The 22260-nt window shown below is 44.9% G+C and overlaps 1 protein-coding gene across 3 annotated transcripts in view; it reads left to right on the top strand.

Moving 5' to 3' along the window:
- Positions 1 to 1353: 1353 nt before the first annotated feature.
- Positions 1354 to 22260, top strand: part of CMTM4 (CKLF like MARVEL transmembrane domain containing 4) — a 79872-nt gene continuing 58965 nt past the window's right edge. For all 3 annotated transcript variants that reach the window (NR_198921.1, XM_005218701.5, NM_001435354.1), the window contains exon 1: positions 1354 to 1743. Coding sequence is in view for 2 of the 3 variants with exons in the window: in XM_005218701.5 (XP_005218758.1) it covers positions 1558 to 1743 (186 nt within the window). In the remaining variant the exon portion in view is untranslated. The remainder of the gene's footprint in view (positions 1744 to 22260) is intronic.

Genomic DNA, 22260 nt, shown 5'->3' with positions numbered 1-22260 from the left:
AGAGTGTTAGAGTCCTTGTCTTTCCAATCTTTGGTAACCAAAAGGTGAGAGCCGTTTAAATTGAGATCACCTTAGTTATCGCATTTACTGCTTCTCACTTCACAACCTCATCTGAAATATATACTAGGCAATGGATGTGAATTTGGGTAGGCTCCAGGGGTTGGTGATGGACAGGGAGGCCTGGCGTGCTGCGGTTCATGGGGTCGCAAAGAGTCGGACACGACTGAGCAACTGAACTGAACTGAACAGCGTGTAGTGAAAAAAAATTGGACGTGAGCTTGCTCTGTCCACCAACTGTGTGGCCTGGGACTACCAGTCTGAAACCTTAGTCGAGTCTTCTGTAAAATGGGAATGACACTTTCAAGTGTCTTCCTCAGTGCCCAGAGCATGATAAGCTCTAACTATTTGAGGTGTGGAAGGGTTCAATACCAAAGCGACAATTCTTAGAAAGTCAGTGTTTTACTTAAGCTTAAAATTAGCCTTCACACTTGAATTGCAAATTGGCCCCTAATGAGTGCCCTTCAGTGTAAAAAATCTGTGTTTTACTTGCCTTGATGATTAGACAGAGATGGCAAAAAACTTTGCATCTAAGAGAGGAAACTAATGTTCGTCACCAAGGGTCTCCTATGGGCAAGCGGCCACTCCTCGGTCAGGCAGGTGGACCCAAAACGTACACTGGGAGTTATTCACAAATCTTAACTGTGTGTCTGTCTTGCAGACCTGGTACTAAATGACCCCACTCACTCACTCACCCTGATTTCTCCTCACTTGTGTCCCTGACCTCAGAACCTGTTTGTTGCCCGGTGTGGGAGCCCAGACACTTAGCCCCTTCTTGTCAGTCAAACAGTCCAAGTCAGGTCCACACCGGACTTCTTACTGTTCTCAGCACTGAGGTCGCGCATCTTGGCCTTCACCAGAAAGTCCTCCGGCCTACTTCCTTCAGAGGAGAAACTGAGGCAGCGCCCTGAGAAAGCAGCACCGTGCCCCCCTAGGTCCAGCTCAACCCTCCGTCAGCCTCCACTCTCTCGGGTCCCCACAATCCCCGGTCTCCTGGACCCCTGCCCTCCCACGCCGTGATGGCATGACTCGCAGCAGCCGCCGGGGCCCCAGCACGGGCAGGTGAGGGCGGGGCCGGAGTTGCCGGCGCCCCGCCCCCAGCCCCGCCTGGCTAGAGGCCTCGCCTCTCCGAGGCCCCGCGGCGCGGGCCGCCGCCTCCCCAAGCGGGAGCCGCCGTGCAGAGCGCCGCCGAGCGGTCAGCGGGCGGGCGCTCGCTCCGCCCCCTCCCGGCCCGCCTCGCCGGCTCCCGCCTCCTTCTCTCTCCACTGGCTCCCGCCTCCCTCCCTTTCCGCTGCTGAGGCGGCGGGAGCCGAGCCCGAGCGGACCGAACCGTGGCCGCAGCGGGGCGGCGGGTGCAGAGGCGGCGGCGGCGCTGGTGCGGGAAGTCTGTCGTCGTCTCCGTCGGCAGCGGCGGCGGCGGCAATGCGGCGGCCCTGCTGAGCCCGCCAGCTCCGGGCGCCGGGAGCCAGCCGCGCGAGGCGGCTCGGGCCGGGCGGCAGCATGCGGAGCGGCGAGGAGCTGGACGGCTTCGAGGGCGAGGCCTCGAGCACCTCCATGATCTCGGGCGCCAGCAGCCCGTACCAGCCCACCACCGAGCCGGTGAGCCAGCGCCGCGGGCTGGCCGGCCTGCGCTGCGACCCCGACTACCTGCGCGGCGCGCTCGGCTGCCTCAAGGTCGCCCAAGTGGTAGGTGCCGGGCGGGGCCCCAGGTGCGGGCGGGCGGCCTAGCCGCGCGCTTTCCCTCGCTGCTCCCGCTTCAGGGGGCGCAGGCCCGGCCGGCCTCCACCGCGCCCCGGGCTTCCCATCGTCCAGCTCCTTGCGCCCCCTCTTCTAGCCGGATCCCTGGGCCTCCGTCCCGCCTCCCCTGGGGATCCCGTCTTCCCCAGCCCTGCTGCCTCAGGTGTGCGCCTTCTACCTGAACACCTGCCCCCGGGCCTACCTGTCCACGCCAGTCTTCGCTATCGCGAGCCTCTTTCACTGTTGGACTTGGTGGTGCGCGGAACCCGGCGGGGGTCACGCCTTCCCCTGGGTGCTGCTGGTCATAGCAACAACTTGTATTAGGTTTTCGGGGGCCGCGCGTCCTCCACTCCTCCGAATCGTCCTCGTTTGTCTCTGCTTCCGCTACTGGGGAAGGTTTCTTCCCCCGGTGCCCAGCAGAGTGCTGAGCATATGGTAGACGCTCAAATAAATGTTGGTTGAATGGAGGCATGTAGTCTAGATGCATTGAGGGAGCCCAACTCTGCCCGCAGAGTCTCCAGTTTATATTGCAGAGGCTTTGATTCCTTCTAATTAGCCCAGAAGATAGAACCGGCATCTCTGAATCCTCCGCCCCAGCACGGTGGCTGGCATTGCCCAATTGGTACCCAGAGTTAAATCACTGCGGGAGGGCAGCCAGTTTTGGAGGTAATAGAAACAGAGAACTTTCTGTTGGGCTTGTCTATGGTAGAGCTCGTTCCTCAGAATACTTATTTTTAGCTTCCAGGGCGTTCAGGACAGTGTCCCCTCTGCCCCTCTTTTGTGGGTTTCTAACGAGCCTGTTTGGTTAGTTGCTTAGCTCTGTTGTGGATAGAGCATGCTCTTGTTGGGACAAAACTGTGTCCCGGTATTCCCTGACACAGGTAGGCCTTCCTCTGAGGCCCCTTACAGAACTTCATTGACTTCTCAGCCAGAGAAGCCATTTGCACGGACCTGCACGGTATATGCATTTTGTTTCTTCCAAGCATTGGTCTCCTTGTGCTTACTTGAGTACCTCGGTAAAGGTTCCTTGGGAATCTTTTTTATTTAACGTGAATATCCTTTCAATAAAGATCTCAGTGTTTGTAAATTGCAGAATCATAGCCTGTTTTATCTTTCTTTTGGGTGAAAGGCTTGTTCTGCTGATTGTGGGATGGTAGTTTTTGAAGGGCTCTCAGGAAAGACAAACAGAGCAGGTTATTCCTCTCTAGAATTTTAAACTGACCTTATCTGTTAAACTGGAATGTTCTCAGAGATATATTGGTTCTGGACTTAGGTTAGGCATTGCTGTTAGTAAAGAGAATGGAGAAGGTGGGGGAGGTGCCATTTAAAAGAGGCAGCTAGCTGATGTTTGAGTACAGCACAGATAATCACAAGTGAATAAGAGAGCTGGCAGAAAAGGGAACTTGGACCCAGGTGGAATTTAGGGATCTTGTTAAGTACCTTGCTTTGTTCACTCTGGACTTTTGAAAGTAAATAGACCTGCCACTTAAGGGATCTGGTAAAAGAATGAAATCCAGTAGTTTGTATAACATGTTAGCTATTACCTCATTGCTGGAATTTTGTCACCTAAGGCCATAAATGGAAGCCAGTGATAAATCGTATTTATCATTGCCTTTTTGTAAGGTGCTATTTTTGGTAGAACTTTACTTTTCATTTGGAAGAACTTTGGTGTCCAGCTCCTAAAATCTCCCCTAACTCTTGCCTCTAGAATTTAAACAGTGAGAGGTTGTGTTATATGTGGATGAGTGAAGGACAGGTATCTGCTTGAAGGGTATGGGAACATGAAATAGTCTCCCATGCATTTAGCTTTTCAGCCTTGATTAAAAACTCAGGGTTTTTAGGGGAAAAACCCTTCCACAAAACTCCAAGAAATTGGACTCTTGACTTAAACTGGAAAAGAAAATAAGAGTCGTTATGAAGATTTTTTTTTTTTTTTTTTTTGGCTGCCCCATATAGCATGTGGGATCTTAGATCCCTGACCAGGAATCAAACCCATCTCTCCTGCCTTGGAAGCACTGGAAGCTTGGAGTCCTATTCACTGGACCACCAGAGAAGTCCCTGAAGATATTTCTAAGATGTTGCAACATCCCATCAAGAAATATGTTTAATATAAGTTCTAATTCTGTGGCTTTTGTGCAAAGTTTGATTTTTTAAAATTTTGTTTTAGGCTTTAGAGACATTTTTTTGTGGTCTGTGGCCTATTGCCACCTGTAAGTCCTTGCTCCAAGTGTGGTTGGCAGTACTTCTAGCACCTAAGAGCTTGTTAGAATTGCAGAATCATAGGCTTCACCTCAGACCTTATGAATCATAATCTACAGTTTAGCAAGATTCGCCAGGAGTTCTCCTGCACGTTAGAGTTTGAGACTTACCGTTCTGTAATCATTTTTAGTGTTAAAACTTTATACCTGTGTATGCGTGCTCAGTTGTGTCTGACTCTTCATGACCCCATGGACTGTAGCCCGCCAGGCTCCTCTGTCCGTGGAATTTTCCAGGCAAGAGTACTGGAGCGAGTTGCCATTTCCTTCTCCAGGGGGTCTTCCTGACCCAGGGATCAGACATTTCTTGTATCTCCTACATTGGCAGGCGGGTTCTTTATCAGCTGAGCCACCAGGGAAACTCTATCATTTTAGCGTTAAAACTTTATATACAGGTATTGGCAATCAGTTCTCTGTCAGAACCGTAAATAGTCAGCATCAAGGCTGGGGTTCTTCTATAAAATGAGCCTATTCCTCCCTCAGAGGATTAAGAGGATGAGGTAATAGGTATAAATTAGCACCTAGCTTATTAGGTGCTTAGTTAGTGTGTAATAAAATGTTAGCTGTCACTGTTGCTAATTAATTAAATTAAAGAAACTTGATGAAAATGCCACCACAAAATTATAATTAAATTAAAAAAAAAATAAACTTTCACCAGCTCTCTGGTCCCTGTTTTTAAAAAAGTTTTATTTAATTGTTTTTGGTTGCGCTGCGTCTTCGTTGCTATGCAAGGTCTTTCTCTGGTTGCCAGAGAGGGGGCTACTCTTCATTTGTTGGGGAACATGGGCTCTAGAGCACATGGGCTTAGTTTCTCCGTAGCACATGAAACTTCCCTGACCAGAGATCCAGCTTGTGTTCCCCAAATTGGCAGGCAGATTCACATCCACTGCGCCGCCGGGGAAGTCCTAAAATTACATATTTGAACTAAAGATAGCTTACTTCCTAGTGATTTAAAAGTTAAATTGATCTTTTAAGTGGAACCTTATTTGATCATAAAACTAATCTGAAATAGCATGGAAATTAATCAGTGCATTTTCATAGTTTATATCTTTTAAAAATGAAACTCATACCTGTTTCTTCGCTGGGGAGAATATCTCAAACAATGTGAATGTACTTTTTGTAGGAAAACAGTTGGTTTAAGGTATAGATTTAAATACCTTCTTCTTCCTTTTGAATGTGTATTCTGTGAGTGCTTATTGGTTTTTAGCTGTTTTTAGCTCCCAGACATCATTTAATGAAACAGTTAATGTTTGTTTATTGTTTGTTGTTGTATTTTGATTTTGTTGTTTTCTCAGGCACACTTGGTTGAAAGCAGAATTGTGCTCTTGTGATGGGGAGGGGCACACTATCAATTATACCTTGATGTTAGGACAGTGTCAGAAACGCACAGGCCCTCGGTGGGACAACTTTCTGAGAAATAACAACAGCGGACATCGGTAATGAGTGCTTACTCTTACGGATGAGAACATTAGAGGCACAGAGGTTGTGACTCCTTTAAGGTCTCGTGGTTTGAACTGGGATTTGAACCCAGGCAGCATGCTCTTTAGGCTTCCCAGGTGGCGCTAGTGGTAAAGAACCTGCCTGCCAATGCAGGAGATATAAGAGATGCGGGTTCAATCCCTGGGTCAGGAAGATCCCCTGGAGGAGGGCATGGCAACCCAGTCCAGTATTCTTGCCTGGAGAATCCCGTGGACAGAGGAGTCTGGCAGGTTACAGTCCATAGTGTTGCACAGAGTCAAACATGACTGAAGTGACTTAGCATGCACGCACGTGGACCCTTTACTGCCTCCTGAACACATCACTTTGAGTTGTTCCACTGAACAGGACAGACCTTGAGTCTAGGGACATTTCTGTGGTCTTTGGTCCACCCTTTCGGGTGACTTTTGGGTGACCTTTTGGCTGACTTTTACACGCTGAAATGATACACTGTACAAGGGTTTTGATTCTCTGTGGCCATTGTCTCTAGGTGAGCAGTTCCTGTGTAGCATCCTGTTCCTCAGCCATTAGTCTTGCTCAGTTTCTGCAGTGAGGGAACGGGCCTTATCAAAAAATCCAAGACCAGAATCAGCATTTAAGTTCCTAAAACTCCCCTCAGTGAGCTCTTTTGCATCAGATTCCTTTCTTTCTTCTTTTCTTTCCTTCTTTCTCTCTTTTCTCTCTCTTCCTTCCTTCCTTGCATCACTTATATTAATGTTTTTGGGCTGTGCTGCCCAGCTTGAGGGATATTACTTCCCCAACCAGAGTTGGAACCCGTGCCATCTGCAGTGGAAGTGCGGAGTCTTAACCACTGGACCATCTGGGAAGTCCCTGAATCCCTTTCTGAAGTCCCTCCCGTGCCTGATTGACCTTCTGACCTTGCATTGCATTTGTCTAGGACTGTTTTTTAAAACAAAGTTGGGTAGTAGGTGATGTTTAAATTCAGACTTTAGTTCTGCTGATCGCCTTGAAATCTCTTAATCCCATTGTGTTTTGGCTTCTCCCATAGTAAAATGTGAGTGGTAATGACTGAACGTTTGGGGAATTATAAGAACTAAAGGGGTTAATGTTTGGCAGGTGCTTTCTTAGGTAACTCAGTGACCACTGTGAGTATTTGCATTTCAGGGTTGGGTAATAATGTATCTTTTATTTGATGGAAACTGTGTCAGTTTTTCATCCCAGGCTGGGGAGCACAGTTCCTGCTTCCTTGACTATACTGAAGCAGGGCGGGGGTGTGCAGAGAATGACAGGTGAAATAGTTTCACTGCATGAGATTCTCACATGTACCTTAAGGTGAGACTAGTTAGAATAGTTTTATTTTCCCTTGGGAATTTTGTTATCTTTGAAAGTTGTGTTCCTGCTCAAAAACTTGGAGTCAAAGAAATTCTAGCAGAAAATCGAAGATTAAAACCATTCATAAGTTTTTATGATGCTTAAAATAGTAAAATTATCATTCAAGGCCTCAGAAAAATGTCTAGTACACATCTATTTTATAAAACCAGACAAAGACAGTTCAAGAAAAGAACACTCCTTGGAGAAGGAAATGGCAACCCACTCCAGTATTCTTGCCTGGAGAATCCCATAGACAGAGGAGCATGGCAGGCTACAGTCCATGGGGTCGCAAGAGTCGGACACGACTTAGTGCACTGTCTCACCCCAGAGATCCTGCCACATATACCACAAAAACCAAACATCCCCCAGTGACCTTGGCCCCACTGTTCCAATCACTCCCAGGTGGGAATTCAGGCACATGTCCACAGAGGTCACAGACAACATACATACGGTTCTGTTATGTCCCATATATTACCCTTTCATGTCCCAAGGAAGACATTTTCTCTTAGAGATTTTCATTTAGTGTATCTTTAAAAAAATCTTGTGTTAAACTTGCCTCCATCTTTTTCTTGGGTAAGGACAACCCAGAAATGGCCCTTTTGTGTCTGTGATGTTGCCATTCACAGCTTTCTTGATAGGCCTAGTACAATCTTGAGAACAGGGTTGCTGTATGCTGAATGTCAGACAGTAGCTCTTAGCTTTGCCTATCTTAGGTAGTTATGCTGTGCATTTTTTATTGGTGTACCATGTTTGATTTGTCCCTAATACCTTTGAAGTTTTTCTGAGAAATGAATAATGCAACATGAACTTATTAAAATACATTTTAAGCCTTTAAAAAAAAAAAAAAAAGAAAAGAACACTCCAGACCAGTCATCCTCATGAACACGGGCACAAAAATCCTCAATAAAATGCGAGGAAATCAAATCCAGCAATGTTATGTAGAAGGAATAGTACCTCACAATCATTGTGGTTTGTCCCAGGAACAAAAGGCTTGTTCAGTTTTCCAAAATCAGGAGATAGAATCCACCATGCTAACAGTTTAAAGGGCAAAAAACACTTGATTATGTTAGTGCATGCAGAAAAAAAAACTTTTGACAAAATTCAGCATTCATTCATGATCAACGTTGCCAAGCAAACCTGGAAAAGGGCATCTGCCAGAAATCTACAACTAACATACTTGGTGGTGAGAGAATACTTTCCCCTTAAGATGGGGAGCAAGGCAATGAAGTCTGTTCTCACCACTGCTATTCCACATCCTACTGGAATAGCCAGTGCAGGAAAAGTAAATAGAAGGCATTCAGATTGGAAAGAAAGAACAACTGTCCTATTTGCAGATGGCGTGATTGTCTGTGTAGACAATCCCATGGGAATTTATAAAAAGAAAAGCTCCAAGGACTAATGTGTGAGTTAGCAAGGTCAACACACAAAAATCAATCATATTTTTATATCCTAGCAATAAACCACTGGAAGCTGAAATGGGGTGGGGGGCGGTGGGGAGCAGCCCATGTCAGTTACGATAGCCCTGAAACGAATGAAATAGGTCTAAATCTAATAAAACCTGTACGGGATCTGAAAACTATGAAACACTGAAGGAGGAAATCAAAGAGTACCGATATAAGTGGGCAGACGTGTTCATGAATTGGAAGACTCAATATAGTTATTAAAATATCTTTTCTCCACAAATTGATCTGTAGGTTTAACATAATCCCAGAATCCCAGCAAGGTGTTTTTTTTGTTTGTTTTTTTAAGAGACAAGATGATTCTAAAATTGATATGGAAAGTCAAGTTAACCAGACCGAGGAGTGGTGGAGGATTGATTTCCAGGGCAGAGGAAACAGCAACGTGGAGAGAGAATGTGGAGGTCAGGGGTGTGTGAAGGGGAAGGGGGACGAGGAGGGGTTCTGAGAGTGCGGACTTCTGTCTCTTATCACCTCGAGACTTTGGGCCGTTGCTTGTTCACTTCAGGCCACAAGCAGGTCTCCTTGTTTGTAAATCGAAGCTGATCAGAGCGCTACTGGCAGGGCACCTGTGAGCCTTCTGTACAAAGTCCTTAGCAGAGTGTGGCTCACACAGAAGTCACGTGAACCTGTGGCCCTGCCACATACCTCTGAAATGTCCCAGTTGGGGAACTGGGTGACCAAGGGTCAGGGTGGAAGGGAGACTTATTTTTCACTGTATGACTCTTCATCCTTTTGTATATCACATGCAAATATCTTCTTTTCAAATATTCCCAGGGCGTCAGCTGTCACTAGTTCTACCTCAGGATAGATTAGCCTTAAAGCTGTTATACCAACCATAATCTTTAGTTAACCTCTTATTACTTTCCTTACTTTGTAATTTGGAGGCCCTTGGGGAGAATGATTTCAATAATACAGACATCTTGAAGAAACTTGACGTTTAAGGAGTTTTTCAGTCTATCTTCCTGTAAAAAAAAAAAAAGCCTTCTGCATAATAGCAGGTGCTTAATAAATTTGTTGATGCTAATGGGAAAACTTCTTCCATTTGAAAGGAATTTACCCTATAGCATGGTGACTATAGTTAATAATACTGTATTGCAATTGTATTGCAATTGAAAGTTGCTAAGAGAATAGATCTGATAGGCACTCATCACAGGAAAAAAATTTTTTAACTATGTATAATGATGCGTGTTAAATAAGACCTACTGTGCTGATCATGTGGTAATGTCTACATCATTATTGATACACATATTTGTATATAGAGATATTGAATCATTTTGTTGCACACCCTATTATAATGTTATATGCCAGGTAAATCTCAATTTAAAAAAAAAAAAAACATTGTAACTTAGAAGGAAATTAGGGAAAAAAATCTTAGGCAATGAAAAGAGTTTTGGAATTTTTCCCTTCCAAAGACTGCATTAGATCCCCTGATCATGGTTTCCCCTGATCATGGTTTCCCCTGATCATGATTTCCAATTTTTGCTAAAAGGAAGGATCCTTCGGTAAATGTCCTGCATTCTTCTTTTGAATTGTTACTATTTTGTTGTTGTTGTTGTTAAATTTCAAGGAGTACTTATACTAGATCAAAGGGCAATATCATTACATTTCTGAACATTTTTTTAAAAAATTATGAACTTTGTCCTACAACATACCTAAAGGTCTCAGTTTATTCCAAGTTACCAATGTGCATACCCACAAGAACCTCCAGTGGGAAATGGTGAGCTTGGTAAGACCTTTAGGACTCCTCCTGGGTCCCAGGACCAAATTAATTCTCAATTGACAGCTCTGGAAGACCTTTGTTCTTTCTTTCTTTAAAAAACAATTTCCTTTCACTTTTATTGACATATGTGTGTGAGTGCTCTGTCACTCAGTCGTGTCCTGACTCTTTGTGACCCTATGGACTGTAGTCTGCCAGTCTCCTCTGCCCATATGATTTTTCAGGCAAGAAAATACCGGAGTGGGTTTGTTTACTGAGATATACTTAACATAAACATTGTAAGTTTAAGGTATACAGCATAATGATTTAATTTACATACATCATGAAATGATTACCACAGTTAACTTTAATGAACAGCCATCTCACATAGATAAAAATTAAAGAAACAGAGGACTTGCCTGGTGATCCAGTAGTTAAGACTCGGTGCTTCCACCGCAGTGAGTGCAGGTTCAATCCCTGATCTGGGAACTAAGACCCCACACGGCATGTGGCACAGCCAAAAACAAAAAGAAATAGAAAAAAACTTTTTTGCCTTGTGACCAGAAGATTTCTTGATAACTTGAATAAATTCTTGATAACTTTCATATATAACAATAGCAATGTTAATTATATTTACCATATTATACATAACATTCCTAGTACTTATTTATCTTGTAACTAGAAGTTTGTATCTTTTGATTGCCTTCATTCCTCCCCTTCCATCTCTGGTAGCCACAATTCTGATCTCTTTTTCTATGAGTTTAAGTATAAGTGACCTACAACACTGTGCTGGGGCTTCCCAGGTGGCAGTACTTGGTAAAAAATCTGCCTGCCAGTGTAGGAGACATAAGAGACGAGGGTTTAATCCCTGGGTCAGGAAGACCCCCTGGAGGAGGGCATGGCAACCCACTCTAGTATTCTTGTCTGAAGAATCCCATGGACAGAGGAGTCTGGGGGGCTACAGTCCATGGGATCGAAAAGAGCTGGACATGACTGAAGTGACTTAGCACGTACACACTGTTAGTTCTTGTTATCTACAAGATAGAGTTTGATATTTCTATACATTTCAAAATTATCACTATGATGACTTTTTTTCTTAATTAGAAAGTTCTAAGAGCCTTTCCCTCGGAAAAGGCGATAGCACCCCACTCCAGTACTCTTGCCTGGAAAATCCCATGGACGGAGGAGCCTGGTAGGCTGCAGTCCACGGGGTCGCAAAGAGTCGGACACAACTGAGCGACTTCACTTTCATTTTTCACTTTCACGCGTTGGAGAAGGAAATGGCAACCCACTCCAGTGTTCTTGCCTGGAGAATCCCAGGGACGGGGGAGCCTGGTGGACTGCCGTCTATGGGTCGCACAGAGTTGGACACGACTGAAGCGACTTAGCAGCAGTAGCAGCAGCAAGAGCCTTTCCCAGGTCATGGAACCTCAGAGGATGCTTAGAGGGGTCAAGGGGTCAGGTGTACATGCCCTGTCAGATCCATGAGGCTTCTCCTGGTAGAATGAATGGGTGCTTTCCTGCATGCTGGAGAGAGGCATATTCCAGCCTCTGGAATTAGTGCTGTATTTACCTGAGCTCCAGCACAGGTAATGGGGTCTGTGATTCACCCCATTAAGGGCTGAGGTCTGTGTGGTGGCCAGAGCTGTTTATTTTCCATTATGGTCCATTTAGCTTCCTGAGCTGTTGAAATGACTGAAAATACCAGCATTCCGGCCTTCAACCCACAGCTATCACTCGCTGACTCTTTATCCTTACTCCCAGAAGTAGCTCCAGATCCTTTTGTAGAACGATGTCATGTGTCTTTAGAAAATAAAGTTGTTTATTAGAGTATAGAGCAACAGTCAAAGGCCTGATCATAGATCCTACATTTTCCCAGACAGTCCTGATTTCCTGTGCTGTCTCAGACTCTATGTAAGTACATCCTAAATTAAAAAAAAATTATTTTACTTTAAATTATGAAATAGTCCAATCATTGAAATCAGAGCAGCAAGGGCTCATGTATTGACAGTGTGTTCTGAGGTTTTTCCTTGGAATGTAAGAATATTCCTGGGGGACAGGCTGTACGTGCAGAAGAGATAAAAGTGGGTGAGACAAGCTGGGATTTGGATTCGTTAGCGGAGTGAGCCTTCAGTGAGTCTAGAATGAGGAGAATAGACCGGGAAAGGCAAAGAATGAGAGAACAAGACACCTCTGGCTGAGGGCATGGCCTCAGCATCTCATGTGGTGGCCAGGAGCCAATTTAAACTTTCAGAGGCTCAGTTTAAAGTGGTCCAGAGCTGGGACCAGGCCTGTAGCTGACTGAAGAGGGGACAGATGAGTAGTACAGAAGTCAGAAAGTGACACCTCTTTTGGGAGAAGAGCTTGCCTTTTTAGCATTTGGAAATCATCTTATTGTGAAACAGTTTAACTTCTTTTTTTTTTAATGCTATTTTTAAAGCTATAATGGAGGTAAGAAAATATCCCTTACTATTGAAAATATTTTTAGCATAGTCATGTTTAGTTGCTAACTCATGTCCAACTCTTTTGCAACCCCAAGGACGGTAGCCCACCAGGCTCCTCTGTCCATGGGATTTCCCAGGCAAGAATACTGAAGTGGGTTGCCCTTTCCTTCTCCATGAATTGCTCTTTCTTAAGGGCACCTCGAGGCTGGGAGAAAGATGTAAACAGATAGTTGCAGTATACCGCAGGGGTGATATATGTACAGATTGCTGTGGGCACGTTAGACTAGGAACATTACAGCGTGGAGGTTACAAGCGATCACACTAAAGTGGGATAGCCAAGATTCAACTTCAGGCTCTGCCAATCACACACCGGGTAACCTTTGAAACTGTTCACCTCAGAACTAGAACTTGAACCCATGCACGGGGACTGGAACCTGGCCAGACCCCACAGTCTTCCAGTTGAGACCACACACCTGATTTCAGAACTTAATGAAGCTCATCGCAGAAAGAATTCAGTGAGAGAGAAAGTGATAGGTAAGAAGTGGATTATTTAGAGAGAGAACACTTCACAGATAGAGTGTAGTCTATCTCAAAATGTAAGAACGGCCCAGTTTAACTTCTTGAGGGGGAGGACTTTTGTGTGAAAAATTCTCACTTAAAAGGAGGCCCAGACCTCATCTCAGCTCCTCCCGTGCGTGGCCTTGTGTGCTCACATGAGATGGTCGGGTCTGTTACTCGTTTTCAGAGTGGGGTGTCCCCTGGGAGCCCTAAGGTTATCAACATAGAAATGGGAGATGGAGAGTCAGACTGAGGGACTGTGTACCAACTGTATTTCAGAAAATCTCATAAGAGAGCCCAGCATCAATTTCTTTTTTTTTTTTTCTTTCTTCTTATTTTAAATTGGAGGATACTTCTTTTAAATTGGAGGATAATTCTGCTATTCAACAGTGTGAATCAGCCATAAGTATGTGTGTGTGTGTGTGTGTGTGTGTGTGTGTGTGTGTGTATATATGTATATCTTCTCCCTCATGAGCCTCCCTCCCACTCCTCCCCAGTTTCTTTTTTGACTAGGGTTTTAAGGTACTGATTATTTCACTTGACCAGAAACTTTGATTAACTCGTTGATTAACATATTCCTGTCTCAGAGTCTTTGCATTTGAAGTTCAGTCTTCCATAGACCCCCACCAACCCCTGCCGCCGACCCCTCTCCGCCATCCATCCCTTCCCCAAAATGCCCACTTGGCTCTGTTCTTCAGAACTGCTGTTCTTCTGCTCTGTCCAGGAGACCTTCCCTGATCACCCTGTCAAAAGTAGGACATTCCCCCAGTCCCGCTTTTTATCCCCTTCACCCTGCTTTACTTTGCTTTGCAGCATTTACTACCCAACTAGAATTTCAACTCCACCAGAGCTGAAGCTTTGTGTTTTGAGTTCCCTGCTATATCCCCAGTGTCTAAAACAGTACCTGCCCATAGGGAGGCCCTGAATAAACAGGTGAATATACATATTTGTTTCATAGAAGAAAGAAAAAAGTCGCAGTTTATGTAGTATTTAACATAGTTCCTAAAAGGTCCAATTGTTTGAAAACATGGAATCTATCAGAGAACAATAACATCTATTTCTAAGCAGATAAACTGGACTCTGTTGTAAACGGAAAATATTGGGGAGAAAGTATAGAAACAAAATGCCTTTGTAATTCTTTTTTCTTTTTTAAACTGTGAGTTTTAAAAGTGTGTAGAGTGCTACTAGGAAACAGAAGCTTTTGCTTAGGAGACAGATTTTTGTAAAAGAAGAGGAAACCATAAGAGGCTTTGCCAAACTTTCTGCTTAGGAAAGTATAAAATGAAAACCAGGGGTTCTGTAATTATTATTAAAGTTGTCTGCTTTCTGATTGACTTGCTGGGCGAGAGGGTCACTCAGGATCTGCCAAGTCAGTGTTTTGAAAATCCTTAGAGCAGACACTTAACACGTGCAAAGAAGTCGCAACTGAGGGTCCTTGTGCTTGTTTTTATGGCATTCTCTGATGAAAACAGAAGAATAGCAGTTCTGTGAGGCCTGAGAAAGGGAGGCCTTGATTTTGACTGAAGACTGCAGAGGCCCGTAGGAAATGCTGGTGTCCAGAACGATGTCTCTGAACATTTCAAACGATTGGTTCAGTTTGGGAATTCAGTGGGTTAATAAACACTTAAAATGTTGGGTTTAATCAAACGTGGATCATTTTGGATGCTTTCTTTCTTGCCACTACGATTTGATGACTGGTGCAGGGGAAGCCTTCATTTTTGTGGTTTCCCGTTTATTCCAGCACAGCGATGAAAAACAGTTTAAGGCTAAAAGTTTTTTGTGCCAGTGGAAAAAAAACAAACCTCAGGAACAATGGCTCTTCCAGCAGTAGTTGCTTCTTTATAGCTGGTCTACTTTCAACCATTTTTGGTCCAAGCCCTACACATTGTGTATAATTTCATATTAAGAGTTGGCTAAATAACTTTAGAGTTAGATCAAGGTCAGTGACTAGATTTTGGTAAAAATTCTAACATATTCTTTCCATTTGAAAAAAAAAAAAATCTGTGCTTTATATATGTGTTGAACACCTAGGCTGGGCCAGGTACTAATGTACATCCATCAGTAGGACACAAAGCCCTGCCTCTGAGGGGCTTGGAGGGTTTGATGTGAGGCAGAAAAGGTGCACCATCCGTCCTGACCACTGGAGCCAAGTGCTCTACTAGTGGCCCAGGACAGTGGGCTTGCTAGGAAGCCCTTGTGGGAAATGGACATATTTGGACGTTGAATGGCTAGAGCCTGGAACCAGGTATGGTGTGTCCTGTGGAGAAGTAGTATACCAGCTCCTGGGAGTCATGTGTGAGCCCAGGAAAGGGGTGAGAAGGAGGTACAGGTATGGTTCACCAGGCAAAGGTATGGATGGGTAGGGATGGGGGAGGGGAGGAGGGGGCACCGAAATGGGGCCCAACTTGTTAGGCTAATGAATTTGAATCTTCTGAAAGAGATGAGCAGCAGAGCGGTGGCTGTTGAGCACTTGCAGTGTGGCTAGGATGAATTTGAGGTGCTGTTGTAGTTCAGTCTCCCAGTGGTGTCTGACTCTTTGCGACCCCATGGACTGCAGCAGGCAGCCTCTCTGTCCCTCATAGTTTCCCAAAGTTTGCCCAAGCTCATGTCCGTTGAATCGGTGATGCCCTCCAGCTAACTCATCCTCTGATGCCCTTTTCTCCTTCTGCCCTCAGTCTTTCCCAGCATCAGGGACTTTTCCAATGAGTTGGCTGTTCGCATCAGATGACCAAAGTACTGGAGTTTCAGCTTCAGCATCAGGCCTTCCAACAAGTACTCAGGGTTGATTTCCCTCAAGATTTGACTGTTTTGATCTCCTTGTTGTTTGAGGGACTCTCAGGAGTCTTCTCCAGCATTGCAGTTTGAAGGCGTCAGTTCTTCAGCACTTGGCCTTCTGTAATTACGGTTCAACTCTCACAACCATATGTGACCCCTGGGGGAACCATAGCCTTGACTATATGGATCTTTGTCAGCAGAGTAATGGCTCTGCTTTTCAACACACTGTCTAGGTTTGTCATAGCTTTCCTGCCAAGAAGCAATAGTCTTCTGATTTCATGGCTGCAGTCACTGTCTGCAGTGAGTTTGGAATCCAAGAAGAGGAATTCTGTCACTACTTCTGCATTTTCCCCTTCTATTTGCCTTGCAGTAATGGGGCCAGATGCCATGATCTTAGTTTTTTTAATGTTTCGTTTTAAGCCAATTCTTTCACTCTACTCCTTCACCCTCATCATGAAGCTCTTTAGTTCCTCTTCGATTTCTGCCGTTAGAGTGGTATCATCCACATAGCTGAGATTGTTGATGTTCCTCCTGCCTGTCTTAATTCCAGCTTGTAACTCATCCAGCCTGGCATTTCTCATGATGTGCTCAGCATATAGGTTAAACAAGCAGGGTTACAGCAGACAGTCCTGTCATATTCCTTTTTCAATCCTGAACCAATCAGTTGTTCCATACAGGGTTCTAATTGTTGCTTCTTGACCTGCATACACGTTTCTTGGGAGACAGGTAAGATGGTCTGGTATTCTCATCTCTTTAAGAGCTTTCCACAGTTCATTATGATCCACACAGTCAAATATTCATTGAAAGGACTGATGCTGAAGCTCCAATACTTTGGCCACCTGATGTGAAGAACTGGCTCATTGGAAAAGACCCTGGTGCTGGGAAAGATTGAAGGCAGGAGGAGAAGGGGATGACAGAGGATGAGATGGTTGGATGGCATCACCGACTCTATGGACCTGAGTTTGAGCAAGCTCCGGGAGTTGGTGGTGGACAGGGAAGTCTAGCATGCTGCAGTGCATGGGGTCGCAAAGAGTCGGACATGACTGAGCAACTGAACTGAACACAGTCAAAGGCTTTGGTGTAATTGATGAAACAGAGGTAGATATTTTTCTGAAATTCCCTTGGTTTCTCTATGATCCAGTAAATGTTGGCAATTTGATCTCTTGTTCCTCTTCCTTTTCTAAACCCAGCTTGGACATCTGGAAGTTCTTGGTTTGCATAATGCTGAAGCCTGGCATGCAAGATTTTAAGCATGACGTTACTAGCATAGGAGATGAGTGCAATTGTCTGGTGGCTAGCACATTCTTTAGTACTACCCTTCTTGGGAATTGGGATGAGGATTGGCCTTTTCCAGTCCCGTGGCCCCTGCTGAGTCTTCCAGATTTGCTGACATATTGAACTTGAGGTGTGCATAAGTATAAAATACATGCTAGAGTTGAAAGATGTAATAGGAGAAAACCAGAATGTAAAATTATGTGTCGAAATGGTGATACTTTGGCTACATTGGGATAAATTAAATTTACTATTAAAATTTTCTCCACCTGTTTCTTTTTTTAAAACGTGAAACCATGGATCAAGGAAAGGTCTCCATTTTGGAGTCTTATTTTTAAAATTATTTGTTTATGTTTTTGTTGTGGTGGGTCTTCGTCGCTGTGCGAGGGCTTTCTCTAGCTGTGGATAAGGGGGCTACTCCTTGTTGCGGTGAGCTGGCTTCTCATTGCTGTGGCTTGTCTCATTGCAGAGCACAGGCTCTAGGCGCAGGGCTTAGCAGCTGCAGCTTGTGGGCTGTAGAGCGCAGGCTCAGTGGTTGTGGCACTCAGGCTTGGTTGCTCTGCAGCGTGTGAAATCTTCCCAGACAAGGGATTGAACCCATGTCCCCTGTATTGGCAGATGGATTCCTATCCACTGTACCACTGTGGAAGTCCACTCCACCTATTTCTTTTTACTTTTTAAAGTGTGACTGTTGGAAAATTTGAAATTACTCATGTGGCTCGTGTGTTTCTATTGGCCCTCGCTGGGTTAGAGAGTATGAGGAATGGCTTTGAGAAGGATGAGATGATCCAAGACCTGCTAAGAGACTTTGAGCAACTCAGGTGAGGATCAGAGGCGGAAAAGATGTGACAAGTGGGAGAGAAGAGGTGGTAATCATGTTTTATTATAACCCTTGTTTTTACTTTTCATTGTTTCTCAAACAAAGAGATATTGAAGCTAACATTTCTTGCACTTCTACTACGTCCAGACTGCTAGTGTTCTACATGTGTTATCTCATGTAATGCTCTTAGCAGTCCTACGAGGCAGATTCTTTACTGCTGAGGAAACAGAGGCTTACTGAGTTCACTCACTCCCTCAGAGTCCCCACAGCTAGTGAGTGGGGAGCTCACTAGTCTGCCTTTGGAGACCACAGCTGGACCCCCTACATGTGTGTGAGTCTATAATACAACCATTAGACGGGTTATGAGATTTGTTCCACCATCACTTGTCTGTCCTGTTGTACAGGGACTTAGCCCATTTCTGTTTTCCCTCGTCTGCCGGTATTGCTCTTGGTGGGCCAGGCAGCTTTAAGAGACCTGGCTCTCAGTTCTTGCACAATACATGAATCACGTCTGTCATAGTTGGGAGGGGTGGGTGGTATTACAGAGTGAGGCCCCTTAGTCCTTCTCTTCTAACTCCTTGGATTATCAGTGAAATTTAAGAATTGCTGGTAGAGGAAGGGTAGAGGGATAAAGATTGAAGCTTTATTGTCCTGTTTGCTTGAGCCAGTGGCCTTCAAAGTATGTGGGGTTGGAAGGATTATTGATTTCTGGAACCTTTTTTTCCCCCTCCTAGAGCAGCTAATACACCCTTGGGCACCTTTTTGGACTTAGTTTGTTTATGGGTGCATGCATGCTAAGTCGCTTCAGTCATGTCCAATTCTGCCACCCACTGGACTGTAGCCTGCCAGGCTCCTCTCTCCATGGGATTCTTCAGGCAAGAAAACTGGAATGGGTTGCCATCCCCTCCTCCAGGGGATCTTCCTGACCCAGGGATTGAACCCACGTCTCTTTATATTTTCTGAATTGGCAGGCCAGTTCTTTACCACTAGCGCCACTTGGGAAACCATGTTTATGGGTATTAGAGGATAATTTTTAAAAGATAATATCATGACTCACATACAAATATGAAGGAGTAAATAATGAAGGAGCCAGTAAGATGTCATAGCCTGTTCAAAGGAAAATTCAGAGTAGGCACACATGCACATACCAGGAAATGAATTTCAGTAGATGCATCTTTGAAGGGGGGAGTCTGTTGTCTCTCTGCCAAACAATCCATGTACCTGTCTTTAGGCAAGAATTATTTGCACTGCTATCACTTATGTACAATTAACAGAGTTGCAAAATATCTCAGAAGACTGAAAAGTATAAAAACCATAGGATAAAGTAACTTGCAAAGTTATGTCCTAACAAGGCCTATTCATCCATTGAGTATGTCTTTTTGGTCTATTTTCAAAATCATCCACAGTTTATCCTGAGAAGGGAAATAAATGGGAGGGGTCTAGGTGGGTAGGGTTTTTAATCCAGCTCAGAGTTTAAAGCATCTGCCTGCAATGCAGGAGTCCTGGGTTCGATCCCTGGGTCTGGAAGATCCCCTGGAGAAGGAAATGGCAACCCACTCCAGTATTCTTGCCTGGAGAATCCCATGGATGGAGGAGCCTGGTGGGCTACAGTCCACGGGGTCGCAAAGAGTTGGACACGACTAAGCGACTTCACTTGTATATGTTAGAACCTCCTGATTTTATTTATTCCTTACTCTCTTTCCTGTGTTCCTCCATCCTGACGGTTGATTTCCACATTGTCAGGTGGCTGGAGGAACATTCTTTATGGCCTCCTGCACCTTACTGTAGATTTCTCTTTTGTTTTTCTTATTTCTCCCTGGTTACTTTTCTTCACAAAAATAGATCTTGATCACCTATCTGTAGAACTATACATTTTAGGCCTCATCCTGGCCCTTCCAGGACTTCCCAGATGATGCTAGTGATAAAGGACCTGCCCGTCAAGGCAGGAGACGCAAGAGACACAGGTTCGATCCCTGGGTCAGGAAGATCCCCTGGAGGAGGGCATGGGAACTCACTCCAGTATTATTGCCTAGAGAATCCCATGGACAGAGGAGCCTGGCAAGCTACAGTCCATGGGATCGCAAAGAATCAGACGCTACTGAAGTGACTTAGCATACACGCACAGCTAAGGTTACCTGCCACCATAGAGTTGATGTGAAGTTGAACTGAAAGTGCCAAGCATAGAGCCTGGCCGTGAGAAGAGTGATTTTGGGAGCTAGGGGGATACAGTTCAGTCCATAGCAAGGTGAGAGCATGGTATACATCAGTAATAGAGGTTTAAGATGGCTCAAAACATCTGGCAACTCCAACTTACACTATAATTTTGCACACGTGCTCAGGTGTGTCTGACTCTTTGCGACCCTATGGACTGTAGCCTGCCAGGTTCCTCTGTTCATGGGATTCTCCAGGTGAGAATACTGGAGTGGGTTGCTGTTTCCTACTGCAACTTATAATTTTAGACCAGAAGGAATTGGAAGCCATCCATGTGTGCCTCTCCTTTGTTTCCTAGGTGAGAAATCTGACCCTGGAGAAGCTGTAACTTAACCTACGGCTACCCAGTTTGTTGATGGTGCTGGAACCTGGGTCTCAGACTGGTGTGCTCGCCCCTGTAACTAGCTGCTGCTCTTGGTGACAGTTTGATTCCTTTCTGTGAAGCCAGATGTGGGATAGCTCTGCATTCTAATCATCTTTCTTATCCCTTATGGGATTATGGGGAAGACAGATGAATGGTTAATAGCCTCAGGCACATTCTAGGATAGTAGTTTTAGGAACAGCTGTATATGACAAATCAAGTCTTTGCCTGTGATATCAGTTTAAAGTGCAGGCATTTGCCCAGCCCAGGCACATGGCTCAAGTGAATGCACTGGGGTGGGCAGTGGACTTGGGAACGCCCAAACTTGGATTGTAGTAAAGCCTGATGTTGGTAGATAGAATTTGCCTTTTAGTTCCTTAATTTGTTAATAAATTGACATCAAGGGGAATTTGCTGGCCATCCAGTGGTTAAGACTTGGTGCTTTCATTCCAGGAACCTGGGTTTGATCCCTGGTCAGGGAATTAAGATCCTGCAAGCTGCACAGAGAGGTCAAAAAATAATTTTTAAAAAATTGAGATCAGGGGGCTTCTCTGGTGGCTCGGTGATAAAGAATTCTGCCAGTGCAGGAGACATGGATTCAATCCCTGGTCCAAGAGGATCCCATATGCCATGGAGGAACTAAGCCCATGAGCCACAGCTACTGAGCCCAAGTGCCCTAGAGTCTGTGCTCTGTAACAAGAGAAGCCATCACAGTGAGAAACCTGCGCACCAAGGCATAGAGTAGACCCCGCTCTCCAAGACTAGAGAAAAGCCCATGCAGCAACAAAGACCCACCACAGCCAAAAATAATAAATAGTTATTCCACGGCCAAAAATAATAAATACAGTTATTTAAAAAGTTGAGATCCAGATAGTTTTTCTGCTGAAAAATTGATGTATGTTCCTTTAGAGTTTGGTTTTAGAGCCGAAACTAGGGAGACAGACCCCCACTTGTCACAGGTGGGCTCATCCACATGGCTCTGTGCATGGTCCCAAAATGTGTGATGGTGTGGAGCTGGTGATGAGGGTGTTACTGGTGGTGTGGGTGCTCAGAGTTAGTTTTGGTGAGGTAGCTGGGGAGATGCTGCATGTGTCTCACCTTCACTAGATGCTTTGGAAGAATTTCAGCTCTTAGTTTGGGATTTTTTGGACCTGGGACTGCCAAGCTTATTAGATAAGGGAAGCCCACAGAGAATGATAAATTACTAGGTTGAGGGAAACCTGGGGGAACTCATCGGGGGCAATAGTTTATGAGGTCTCTCCTCTGTGTTTAGCTCCGTGGAGTTCTGTAGGAGACCTGCTGTTCTTATTTTTATTTAATCATTTAATTTATTTATTTGTTTTTGGCTATGCTGAGTTTTTGTTGCTGCTCGGGCATTTTTCTAGCAATGAATGGGGGCGTCCTGGAGCACGAGCTCGTCATCGCAGTGACTTCCCTTGTAGCAGAGCCCTGGCTCTAGGGCACATGGGCTTCAGCAGTTTCAGCTTCCAGGCTCTAGAGCACAGCCTCAGTAGTTGTGGCACATGGGGTCAGTTGCATGCACGGGCTCTGAAGCATGGGGGATCTTCCCAGATCAGGACTCGAACCTGTGTCTCCTGCATTGACAGGCAGTTTCTTTACCACTGAGCCACCAGGAAAGCCCCTTTGTTTTGTCTTTTTGTTTTAATGGACAGTGACCTCTATCGTTGAATCTCAGGCCAGATCCATATAAATGAAAACAAAACAATATTTTAAAATTCTACCTATTAGTAAGCTTCTTAATACTTAACAAACAGATCATCAAGACCTGCCAGATACAGGATTTAG

The sequence above is a fragment of the Bos taurus genome, chromosome 18 (assembly GCF_002263795.3).
Source record: "Bos taurus isolate L1 Dominette 01449 registration number 42190680 breed Hereford chromosome 18, ARS-UCD2.0, whole genome shotgun sequence".
Classification (NCBI taxonomy): Eukaryota; Metazoa; Chordata; class Mammalia; order Artiodactyla; family Bovidae; genus Bos; species Bos taurus.
The sequence above is the reverse complement of the archived record's forward strand: the minus strand, read 5'-3'. Positions and strand labels throughout refer to the sequence as shown.